The sequence below is a fragment of the Taeniopygia guttata genome, chromosome 4 (assembly GCF_048771995.1).
Source record: "Taeniopygia guttata chromosome 4, bTaeGut7.mat, whole genome shotgun sequence".
NCBI lineage: Eukaryota > Metazoa > Chordata > Aves > Passeriformes > Estrildidae > Taeniopygia > Taeniopygia guttata.
In genome coordinates, this window is record NC_133028.1 from 38,313,302 (window position 1) to 38,326,246 (window position 12,945).

Below are 12,945 nucleotides of genomic sequence, written 5' to 3' on the forward strand. Positions count from 1 at the left end.
AGAACTTTAAATGCAGACAACATGCCATAAAACTCCTCAGGCTGGCAAACTTTATGCAAAGTTACCAAAAAATAATCTTCTCTTAGTACATCAATTAACATATCAGCTTTTATATTTCTGCTAAAAAAGAGGAAGAAGATTTCTAACTGCTATTAAGACCACACAGGGGAAAGACACTGCCATTAAGCTATTGCTATATTGGGGAAAAAAAATATAAAATTTCATTAAAATACATAAGTGACTCTCTAGAACAAAATTCTTAATCACAAAGCTCCTGTTTCTGACAAAGCTTTTATAAGAAACCCTATAGTCTGACTTGCATGTGAGAGCAGATAAAGTCAAACATATTTGCCAATCATGAGTCTGTCAAGTATTGCAAGACATTTAACTCCACTCTAGCTGCTGACACATTCAAAACAGAAATGCTTACTTGCCAGCCTTTACTTGCCTCACAATAAAATATATCAACTTACCATATGTGATTTTAGTGGCATTAACCTTAAATAACAAGACATCATAAAGAAGTACACTTGTTCCAAATGTGCAGTTCATTCAAAATTTCCCAGATTTTAAATATGATCTAAAACATTTCAGTATTATCAAATAAATTTTAATAAAGTAAGATACAAAACTACATTCTATTATCACGTTGCAGAATTTAAAAGCCTTCAAATCCCATAAAATAGCAGTTAACAGACGAATACATTTGTAGTCTCTTTTTATTTAATTTTTTTATAATCACTTGTATACCTGTATGGGTTTTATTGAAAAGTAAAACCACGATTTTCAGACATAACATAGATCCAAAAATTAATGAATGGTAAGGATCCCCGTAGTTAGAAATACAATTTATAAACACGTATTGGTTTTTAAATTATAATTAATTAGCCATTTTTAGTATTGCATATACATATCTCTCTTTATCCAGTTAGATATTTGAGGCATCACTAGAAATTTTGTAAAGACAGAATAATCTCAGGATGTCACCCCAAACATTGAAATAAACTACATGTGGCATTAATCATTTTCTAGGACAAAAGCACATTATTCTTTAGAAAGTGATTGCATCTATAAGTTACAATTCTATTTTCCACTGAATTTGAGCACAACATCAAACTGATGCTTTTCATACAGTGAAAAACTTTGAAAGCGATCCTCTCTTGAATGCCTCAGCAGTTTAATAAAGGGACATACTGTAAATTTTAATACAGCATGAACAAAACCATTGTGTACAACAAGAACTTCATGATGTTTTGTGATTCCTTCTACTTATCTGGGTGAACAAAGTCTAGCAAACAGCTGGTAATATGCCTCACTGGGCATCACTCATGCTTGCAGGATGAATTAGTGCAAATCAATACTCAACCTCAGGGCTTTGCCGGCTATTTTTAGACAGTATGAAGTAACAAGCCCTTGTACCTTCGGGCAGGGCATGCCTATTCATGGCACTATCAGTTTTTGCCATCTTGGAAAGTGGTGAAATCAGGGCCAACAAATCAAATTACCTTGATGTTGTCATTGCCCTAGGACTCGAGGGGGTTCTGTCTTGTTCAATTATTCTATTTTATACAGGTTCTTATAATCTCTTCCTTAAGGTAATGGTATGTGTAATTGGATTAAGCAATGTGACTAATAGCTACCTCATGTGGCTCATTTCCATGCTTTTCCAGGGGTGAATTATGTGCATGCTGAGTAATAGAGACTTTGGTTGGATTTTTATATAATAATAGAATTTATATTGAGAGAACAAGCCAAACAAATTTGCAAAGGTTGGTGAGGTTTTAGTGACCCTGTTTATTTCTAAGTGTCAGATTGTCTAGTACTTTTGCTTTAAAATGCATAAATTGGAAAAATATTTTAAATAAAACCAAACCAAACCCTCCCCCCCACACACAAAAAAACCCCAACCTAACCCAAACCAACAGAAAAAAAAACCCACCCAAGTATATATATTTCTAAACAAAAACTTTTTGTTAGGTGTTTTTGAGAGGTTTCTTTTAATTTTACATTACTCTGATATTTTTGGAGAATAATTAGCTGATGAAATGTAATAGGAGACTGGATGAATGCCTCCTTCACTTCTTCTCCAGGGTAGGGCTGACCTGTGGGACCAGCTCATTGCACAGCTCCCCACAACTCTGCATCCTTTCAGAGAGCCCCACTGAGTTACTAAGGAGCTGAGAAAGCATCAGCCTGCAACAGGACAGAGCAAAACCAGCAGAAGTCTTACTATAAGGTTTTGATTACACTAACAATCTGTACAAATAAAGAGAGGAGGCTGCAACCTCTGTTATAAATGCTTGACTGCAGTCCTTATCAAAGGCTGTGGCTTGTGTGGTAGATTTCCAAATAACCTGTGTTCTACCTGCACAATCCATAGTTATGCAACCTATGCAAAGGAGATTTATTTTTCTTTTAGAGAACAGATCACGTTACACATAACATTCCTAGCCGTTTCACTCATTTGATTTTTCAAAATTCAAATTTTTGTGGACACAAAAAGAAAGTATCATATAAAATGATGTTTCCAGTTTATCTTGTCTGAAAATCTAAAGAACTGAGGCAAGATCAAAAGGTTGCTTTGGAACTGAACAGAAAAGAAATGTGTTTTTAAATAGAATTAAATTATTTTGACTTAAAATAAAAAAGCTGTGCTTTGACTGCTGTAGGAATATTATGTCGCAAGGGACATTTTAAGGGATTTAAAAATACTTCCAAAAGCATAGTTCTTAGCATTCACAGACAGGAAGAGAATTAAAAGTCAAAAGGTATAACCTGAGACTCCAACCTTGAGAAGGTGTTCCTGGCATAGTGCATAATGCTGTCAAAGTCATATGGTTCCCCCAGGGAGTTCACCTCTCCAGGCTCCATCTTCAAAAAGTTATATTCCTGACCTACAAATGATTGATAATTATAGATTCTTTAATACCTTTTTCTGTAAAGACAAAAGCCAAACACAAAAAGAAAACCAACAAAGATCCTAACCTAATTACTCACTGACATTCAGAAATCTTTGCAATTTGGGAGAAAGTGTGTGACTTTATTATGTCCTCTTAATTGACAGGGCAGACATCTTCTGAAACACAAATCAAATTTGTATATTTGGATTTAGAAAGACTAGTCTCATGCAACTAAGACATAAAGGCCCCACACATAATGATGTACTTCATGTACAGTCCATACAAATTTCTGGTTTGATTCTTAATTCCTAAAAGAAATAATTTTGACAGCAAAGACTCCAGAAGAATCTCCTCATGCATTAGACTGAAGAGTCTAACTAGATACTAAATCTAGCACTGAACTACTGGATACTGGAGACTTGGCTTTAGCAAAGTCTGAAAGCTTTCTCTGTGAGGCTTCATGTAATGCAGACACTACAAAGTCACATTTTCAAGATCCAGCTGTTGCAAATTAACAAGACCAGAACAGGAGAAAAGGAATTATACTTAGTTCATAATTCCATATCCTAAGTTCTTTGACCTAATCAGTACATTAGCAATACAAAGCACCCCTTACTCCAGTTCATATTCCCACCGGAGTCCTGCAAAAAAAAACCTGCAGTGACATCAACATTTTAACCAACATATGCTGCATAATATAACAAAAACCATATGTGTCAGTGGTCATGGCTTCCTGATCCCATTTAGTGATCCTCAAGCTCATGCCACACCACAAGAAGTAGTTTCAGTCAGAAACCAGAGAGACAACTGAAAGGGAGATCAGGCTGCTGAGGATGGCACTCCAGCTGATTTTCTCATCATAGTAAAAGAAAAGGAGATGAGCTCTTATGGCATCTGCACAAATCAATAATACAGTGAGACAAGAAAGAAGGCCCAAACATGCACGCCCTTTCAGGACTTTAGAGACTTAAGGGAGCTGGTATCAGCTGCCAGTCTCCTTCCAAGTCCTAAATGACGTGGCAAAGATTCATCATATCTCAAATATTTTAAAATATTTTCTAAAATAAAAGACAAATACTCCAAGCTATCATTGGACAATTTCTGATTTCACCTTTTTTGAGCACAGAACTCCTGTAAGTCAAAGTAAATGTGTTGCAAGGACCATACACATTTATGGACATTGCAAATGAAACACACCTACTTCCCTCCCATCTTGCCTACTCAACACAAGCAAGGGCACAAACACCTAAGGTGGCAAAGAGCTGACAGTCACAGTTTAAAGTTCTCAAGTTCCTCAGATGCTTTATCTCAACAACACCAAGGACACTGATTAAAGCTGCATGTTCTGTTGAGAGCGAGGTGAACAAAGTGTAAACTGCAGGACCTGTGCCTGTCTGCCACAAATTTAAAGTCCTTCACCTTACCTCCCAGGTCAAAGCCTCTTGAGCAGCTGCAGGCATATTCTACTTATCATTCACTAAAACCTACAAGAGAAATGCCCTTCCTCAAGCACAGAAATATTCCTTTTAAAGAGCCTTAAGAGCTGTGGCTTCTTTCAGTTTTTGAGCATGATTGTTATTTTGCTCATTCTAGCCCTCTATTTCAGTGGCTTGCTAGTTGGCCAGACCTTTGGAAAATATTATACTATAATTTCAGTATTTTATTTGTAAATCAATTTGAGATCAGTCAAGATAAGAAGAATAGCAGACATAAAAGCTATTTCAGCTATTCAGCACTCAGTTCCAATACAGTTGCGTAGATGAAGGAAACATCAAATCAAACAGGAGTCTTTCTTTCCAAAATACTTAACAGAAAATCTCACCAGGTTGGATGTTTTCTCTAATGATGGTGACATGGTCATCACGGTCTGGTCGTGTATGTTCATGCCAAAAACCTATCACGTGACCCAGCTCATGGACAACTATGCCAAATTTATCACAATTCTTGCCAATAGATATAGCTTGAGGACCATTTCCCCTTCGACCCACATAAGAACAGCACCTGTAATTGAAATACAAACACAGGTGAAAGTTTTCATATATATGTCTACAAACCACATAGAAAATTCAGTTAAAACTTGAGAAAACCATATATAAAAAGATTCAACAGTTAAATGAACAATGTAATTTTGAATGCTTCACAAACTCTAGATCTTCTATAAGAACAGTTTATTATTCAAAATGCACACAAGTGGGGCTTTTTTGATGTTATTCAAGGTCTTAAATGACATTAGCTTTGATCAACAGAATTCCTACTGTCATGACAGTCTATTCAGTCATTCTATAGAATTACACAGGCACATGTTTTCAGCAAAAGAATAAAAATAAGCAATGCTCTGATGGCAGCATGCACCATCACCTCTTTGTGGGTCATATCTAAAAATGCTAAAAATGAGAGTTTGCAGGATAAGCCAATGATACTGCCCTTTCAGTTACAGCTTGTGGCCCATCCATTCACCCCAACCCTTCAAACCCAACCATGCAAACAATTTTAACCTACTTAGTTTTTCATTTACCTATAGTCCTGCAAAATCATCTTGAAGACGCAACACATTTAAACACATTTGTTTAAGCCCTGGAATTTAATTTGCAGTTAAAAACCTTTATGGTCTTAATACAACACATGATAGCAGAGCAAGGGATTGATGAGAATAAAGTTAGGATAAGAGCATATAACTGTGAAAAGGCAGAAAGAATCCTTTTGTTTAAATACTTCTCCAGAGCCTTCATGCTTGCCACTGTGTTGAAACTCTACAGAGAAAAATTGCAATGCAGAACTAAAGAATATTAATGATTATTTATGGCTTAAAACAAATCAATAGATTATTGAGACTTAAAGTCATAGACTATTTAATACATTTTCAATAGTTTTAACATGTCTATTTTATTGACTTCATATACATTACAAGTTTCAGCTAGAAAAGACATATTTGGTGACCAAAAAATTTCTCTATATATTGAATATGGTTTTTTTCATAGTAATACTTTGGAGATGAACAGATATAAAGGAAAAACTGAAAAATAAATTATTATAAATAGTACCTTCTGTGACATCTCCTGCTTTGATTTTATTGACAATATTGATAACAAGGGCAAAATAATAAAACAAGATTATAACTACAGCTTCTCTTCCTGTCTTTCTTACTCTTTTGGACAAATGAGGGTCGAACTTGTTAAGACTGTTTTAGATCACCTCTGAAAGCTTTTAGTGGTATTTCATAAATCAGATAGACTTTTGGGTGTCTGACAAAATCTGACATTTTACTCTTATATTAATGAAAAAGAAAGGTTGAGCATTCTCAAATGTGCTTAATGACTGAGGGCACCCCATCTGACAGATCTTAAAGAAGTTTTTTTCAGAATAAAAAATTAATTGCAATATTTTTTATAATATTCCTCTAGGTTGTCTAACACTGTACATGTAAACCCCAACGTATTGGGAATTATTTTTTTAATGCTAACTTGCTCCTGCAAAGTAAGCAGCCAGAGGGTGAGAGTTTCCTTACACTGGTTACTTGACAGATTTCAAGTACTACCTAGAAAATATAAAGACATTTATTTAATCTTTCTTTACATGCCAAGGAAAATAGAATTAACACCAAGTCTTAAAATAACAGCAGCAGTTCACACTTACAGAAGGTCATTAGGATTTGTTAGGTTGAATGTCTTGTCAAGCACACCAGATACATCCAATTAAGCTACAACAATTTGCTTCAACAATTGCACTGAGACAAAGAATAAGGACAACTAAAATTAAAAAATCTATGAAGTACATTAATTCGTAATATTATGGGTTTGACCCAAGGTGTGTTTGACAAAAAAACAAGATCTTTGTGCTGTATGAGCATTTGTCACACCCCTTAAATGGAATCAACTGGCAGGTTTTAAAGATCGTCTCTTTAATCTTTATTGAACCAGACAGCATTTGGAGACAGTAACTATTTATGAATCTCTAATTCCATTTAATCAGTCTAGCTGATCAGTGATAGTGAGCAATGAGAAACAACTGACATAGAGAAAGTGAAATGAATGGAACAATAAGCTCATTCTTTTAAGTAATGTGATTTCACAACTACTGTCAAAAATACTCTTGATACAAAGGAAGAGTAAATCGAGTAGGGTCAATGTTGTCCTTTTTTAAAAAAGGTGCACGCTTGAAAATGTGACAATATAAAAATCATAGACCACAACATCAGCTTGCCATGGCACTGACTACATGAAGGTGTGAGTGAATTTCATGAGCATATTAAAATCATGTATGATCACCTTTATGTTACACAAAGCAAGAAAAAGAGGTTCACAAAATTTCCAAACAGAACCTCACTCAGGAAGCAGTGTTTTTCTTGGTCAAAACACCTCTTTCAATCACAGATATAACTCCATTTATACAAAGGAGATACTGGCTATAACTGATTTTTGTCAGGGATCGAGATACAGTTGTGGTTACTAAATGTTCTAATTCACTAGCTTAAGAGGACTTGTTATGGCAGAAGTGTCTCCTGCATCTTTATCTGATCAGTGGAGACGTCCACCCCAATATTACAACCAGCATTCCTCAGCTCACAGCTGCCTATCCCAGTATTTATATAAACCACCTCTCACCATTTGTGTTAGCGCACCGTGCTCTAGACTGTGGCAACCCACACCTTGCTCAGACTCCTCCTGCACACAGGAGCCACACCACAGCCAACAGGGAAGCTGTGCCAGCTGCCAGGGTTATTCAACTCCTGAAAGCATGAGTCAGCCCTCCCCCACACCACAGATTATTTAGCACACTCTGTTTCCTTCTCATTTTATAAGAGTGATTGAGAACCTTTTATAATTTGTTCTTTAGCTGAAGTACACTAAAAGGTGTACCTAAACCAATGAATTTATCTGTTTCACCAACTTTAAGAACTTGCCTGCAATGCCTTTTTAATACACTGGCAAGTTCAAAGAGGTTAAAGTATTCATCTGTTCACTCTAGAATGTTTGGAGAAGCATATGAAAGAGAATTTTTTTTCCTGTATCTCAAATGGATCCATCAAATACTTAGACAAGAGGATACAACAGAGATTGCAACAAGTCATCTAAATTTTATCATAAAAATTGTTTAAGTCTTCTTAATGGAGAACAAATTAGGGTCAAAGGCATGCTGAACTACCAGAACAATATGAATAATTGTTCCTTTCTTTTTTGTTCTACTATGTAGAAAGAAGCTAGAAAGAACCTTGATCTTGTACTAAATAATATTTATTAACACACAGTGACTAGATGCTATCCCAGCGTGCTGACCCTTTTTTGGCTTTGCATGCAGACAAGTATACTGACTGAGTCTTTGGGCCCTTCCAATTTGATTGGAAGAAACACAAGGATAGAAAAGCACTAGTGAGAAAAGAGTGTTTTGAATCTGTTACCCATTAGAATTTTATTTGCCTTATTCAACTAGATGCGTAAATACTTGTTGTAATTTATATCAATGCCAGTGTACACTGCTTGATAGTAGAATCATAAACACTAGTATCTTAATACTATATTCTTATTTTCACATCTGCAGCTTATAAATACAAATGAATATCACTAATTGGAAAATTTCAAAGTAGTGAATTAGTGATTCAGCTATATTCTTTAAACCATATTTTAATAATTAACTGTTATGAAACTCAGGTTAAATAAACCAGACATGATGAGAAAAAATTATAGTTTACAAATTCAGCAGATTAAATTATTCTCATGGGAAGAAGGGATGCGGCCGAAGAGATTTTGATATTTTTCCGAACTCTCTGTAAGCAAACTAGAGAAGTTGATATCAAGGGGGATATAATGCTGATTAGAATATTACATGAAGTTAGACAGAGAAGACACTTTTTAAGCTTGCAGTCATAGAAAACACTGCCGTGAAGACAAGCCAACTTACTGTATAATCTCCTACATTATACAAGAGATCCAGAAATGGAAATACAGAATTACTTGACATCTTGAGATGTGTAACCTGGCAAAGACTGGAACCAATGATGGGGTGTCTGTGTTGTGGAAAGAGCTCTGGCTCCTTTTTGGAATAACATCCCCAACTAATCATGTGCTGAACATGGCAGCTGTTGAGAAAGAGAGGCACTGTGCTGAGGTACCTAAGAGGATGAGGAGGCTACAGATTATATGAATGAGCTCTTGCACTGGCTAGCAGAAGTGATGACTCATTGTGGACAAATATGCCCTAGTTTTGGGGCTATCACTTTCAAGAACGATGTGGACTAGCTGAAAAGAATTTCAAAGAGCAGTGTGATTAAAGGCCTAGAAAACACTATTTACCAGGAAAGGTTAAATGGATTTAGGTGTTTTCTAGCCCACATGGATATAGAACCGAGAGGAGATTTCAAAATAGTATCAAACTACACACTAGGTTTCTTCAAAAACTAAAAGGGATTTCTTTTCTATGACCATAGGGAAAAAAGTTAATGTTCTTTAACTGCAATAAGAAATACCTTGTTTATCTATGACAAAAAACGCTGCCCAAACTTCCTACAATTATTATGTTAAGGATGCTGAAGCAATACAATTCCTAGAAGGCTGTGAAATATTTATTTCTGCAGATTTTAGAACCAAGTTAGATAAGCATACATCAGCAATGATATAGGAATAACTGTTTCTGTCTTAAGAATACATTTGACATCTTTCTGAGATCCACTGCAGCCCCTATGGGTCTATGACAATCAAAACTTATCTCTCATTCCTTGCTGATATGGAACCTCTCAACTTTAAGAAAGTCATGTATCTCTTATAACCAGCTGCTATATTTCAAATATGCTTTTTTAATCACTGCCCTTCTGGGATGATCTTCCCATGAACTGTTTCAAGATGTGATGCATTACACTCCAAAATACCCTTATTGTTTACAAAGGCTCAGTAACACTTCACTTGCTAGTGTGCTAATGCTGTCATATGAGACCTCCATAGATACTGCCACCTGAATTTCCACATACATGACTATGCTCTTTGTTTAATTTAATGTGTTATGTTTTGACTGTGTGCTCTTTAGGGCAGGGTTTATCATTTAGCTTTTAATTTCAACAGTGCTAAGCACAATAAAGTCTCCGCCATCTGTGGATGTTAGCTGCCATGGTAGTACAAACAATACTGACACAATGTGCTAACAAACCAACACAGCAGGGTGCCATGGGAAAGAACTGAAGATCAGTTTCAATGCAACTGGCCATGCAGCACAAAGTGTTTGCAGTTGGTTTGGTGTCACTTCAGTCTGGGCTCTTTCCGTGGAAAATCCTGCGTCAGCACTGGATGCTGATGGGTAGTGCACAGTTCCTGCTCACCCAGAGAATGTATGTCCCTATTTAGCTGGGTCTTCCTGCAACGACTTGTGAGCCCCCAGAAAAATCATTGAGCTGCCCCTTCTCTTTGGCCTGGCTTTATTTCATCAATGATGGACTTTTCATAGCTACACCCTTCTTTGGTTTTATTTTTAACTTGTTACAGCCTTGGTAACAAGTTAAAAATATTTGTATTTTGCAAAATACCCTTCAATTCAAAAACATTAGTGACAAAGAGTAATATAGACTTTGGGGGTGGATACTGAGTATATTCCAACCTTCTGGTTAAAGCTGGTCACAATCCAGCCTTCCCCTGAAATGATTTGATCTCATGAAACATCAAGCAGCCTAAGGAACAGTTCTTTGGCTGGAGGGATTTTTTTGTCATTTGGATTTGGGTATTTTGAAGTTGTAGAATTTACATTTGGCAGAGACCTCCATAAATCTCTTTCTAAAGTGCCTGACAACACATACACCTTTCACAGTCTCATGTTTAAATTGCTTTCTGCCTCTGTGAGTCTAAGGGAACCATCATGATTATTCTCTGCTTTCCATTTTTCTTCCAGCTGTGTGTCAGCATCCCCGAATCCTACTTAATGGGTGAATCCTATCTCAGAGGTGTCGTTGACTAAAATAATACCCATGCTGGCTCAGAACAAAAGTCCATTTCATTTGGCACTCTTTCTAAGGGGGGTCTACAGAAACCTCCAGTGGCATGAGAACATGACAGGAAAGCACAGAATAAGCTCTCCTGCTGCAAGGATCTGAGGCTCAGAGATTTTCAGAGGCAAAGGCAATGCTTTTTTTATACTTTCAAAAGTAGCCTAGGAGTAGGTTTTATTATGCTGTCCTATACCTTAAGAAAAATACAATGGGTGCTTCAAACAGATAATTCTATGTGTAATTTTAGAGGCTATAAATTAAATACATTCAGGATCATTCCTACAACACAAGGAGGTCCCAAAACATTTTTTTTCACTACCCTATTCTGATTCAAAAGTAGATAAACAAAGGGCTCAATGATCAGGAGGTGACTGTCAGAAGCACAAAATTTCCACAGGGAGTATGCTCTCTTCTTGGGAAATGAACATGGTGCACTCAGGAAGTTCACTGAGTACTATATAAAATTAAGAATTCTGAGTGGAATAAATACCAAATATGGCTGACAGGCATTTGTGAGCAGTAATATCTGAAGATGGAACATGGTAATTAATGGAAAGCTGCACTCCTGAGTAATAAAACCTGTTCTGTTCACTATAACACATCAGTGACCCAGAAAAAGGAATTTGCAAAATGGCCATAAATTTGGTGATTAAACAAATCTGGGCAAGGATAGTCTAGCAATATGAGAGTTAAAATTACAACAAACAACAGTTTAGGTGGAAAAGGGATGGGGAGTAGATACCCATATTTAATTCAGCAGTAAATATGTGACATGGAGAAAGTTAAGAACAAACAAATTATAAACCTGAAATACCTTTAGAACACCAGATATTGTTATTTATTTGAATCAATCATTGAATATTGGAAGCATGACAGAAAGCAAAAAAGTCAAAATCTTATGTGCATACATTAAGAAAATTTTATCTAGAAATAGAGAAAAGAGGTGCAACTTGAGAAAGTTACCACATATACCCGTTTCAATGAACTTAAAAGCCAGGCAGAACACGGTGCACCATTTAAATGCCGTAATTATTGATTTTCCTGTGAAGTATATATTCCCTTGCGGGTGCAAAGCTGAGAGACGTGGCTGAGAGCCAAAGGCTGAGAGCGGGCCTATGCGTTCCCACAGGTGCACACTTACCCACAGGGTCTGTAGGTGAAGACGATGTAGCTCTCCTCGTCGCTGCGCTCGATGAAGGTGACGCAGGTGTACTTCTCCCAGTGCCGCATGGCCTGCTTGAACATGGCGCGCTGCGTGCCTGCAACAGCAATGGCAGCCGATGAAAGCACAGGCGTCTCCTAACTGCACCTCCCTTCTTACGACCAATACACTAGGAATATAGGTCTGGAAGTAGTCAGTGAATCATGAAGCCCTGTGTGTCCCAGCAGCCTCAGGTATGGCAAGATTCCAGCTGAAGGGATACTCAGGCCATCAGTTCGTCATAACAGATGTGCCTGCAATAGGGCTAATGCTGCCTGACACACCCCAGTAAATATAAACCTGCAATAAAGATCACAACTATGTTACACCAGAGGAAGACAGCAGAAGAAATACGGCGATGCTTATGTGCCTGCATCAGCATAACCCTCACTAAGCAATTTCCCAGATGAAACTATCAAGTGAACCACATTGGGGGAGAACAAAAAAAGCACAGAAAGAAAAAGAACAAGCAAAATTGACTAACTTTACGCCATAGCTATCTATCCGGTAGAAGGTAAAAAAAAATTTAAATGCTACATCCTTCAATTTTGGACACCAGTTTAATCTAAGCCATGCAAATAGGCATACTGGTAAAAACATTTTATTAGAATAAGGATATCGTGAACAGGGACCAGTTTCCCCTTTTTTGCATCAAAATCTCTCAGAAAACAAATGATCCACCAAAAGTGGGAAATTCAGAATATGGTAAAAACACACCTATATATTTTATTTTAAAATGAGAAATACATTCATAAAAGGTCAGAATTATCCCCCAGAAGCAGAATTAATTATCCACACCAGCTCTCAGCACAAAACACAACTTCAGAGAGCAGAGCAATGTAATTTAATTTGTGACAAAAGACAAGGCTTCCTGACATAGA

The 12,945-nt window shown here is 36.7% G+C and overlaps 1 protein-coding gene across 3 annotated transcripts in view; it reads right to left on the minus strand.

The window, feature by feature from the left end:
• The window catches only part of TLL1 (tolloid like 1), a 122,405-nt gene that overhangs the window by 48,365 nt on the left and 61,095 nt on the right, over window positions 1-12,945 (minus strand). For 2 of the 3 annotated variants that reach the window (XM_030271411.4, XM_041715845.2), the window contains exons 5-7: window positions 12,005-12,122; window positions 4,723-4,901; window positions 2,789-2,894 (exon numbers count right to left, since the gene is read on the minus strand). In XM_030271411.4, coding sequence (XP_030127271.4) covers window positions 2,789-2,894; window positions 4,723-4,901; window positions 12,005-12,122 — 403 coding nt within the window. Of the gene's footprint in view, window positions 1-2,775; window positions 2,895-4,722; window positions 4,902-12,004; window positions 12,123-12,945 lie in introns of all 3 variants that reach the window. The other variant, XM_072928425.1, reaches the window with a different exon arrangement.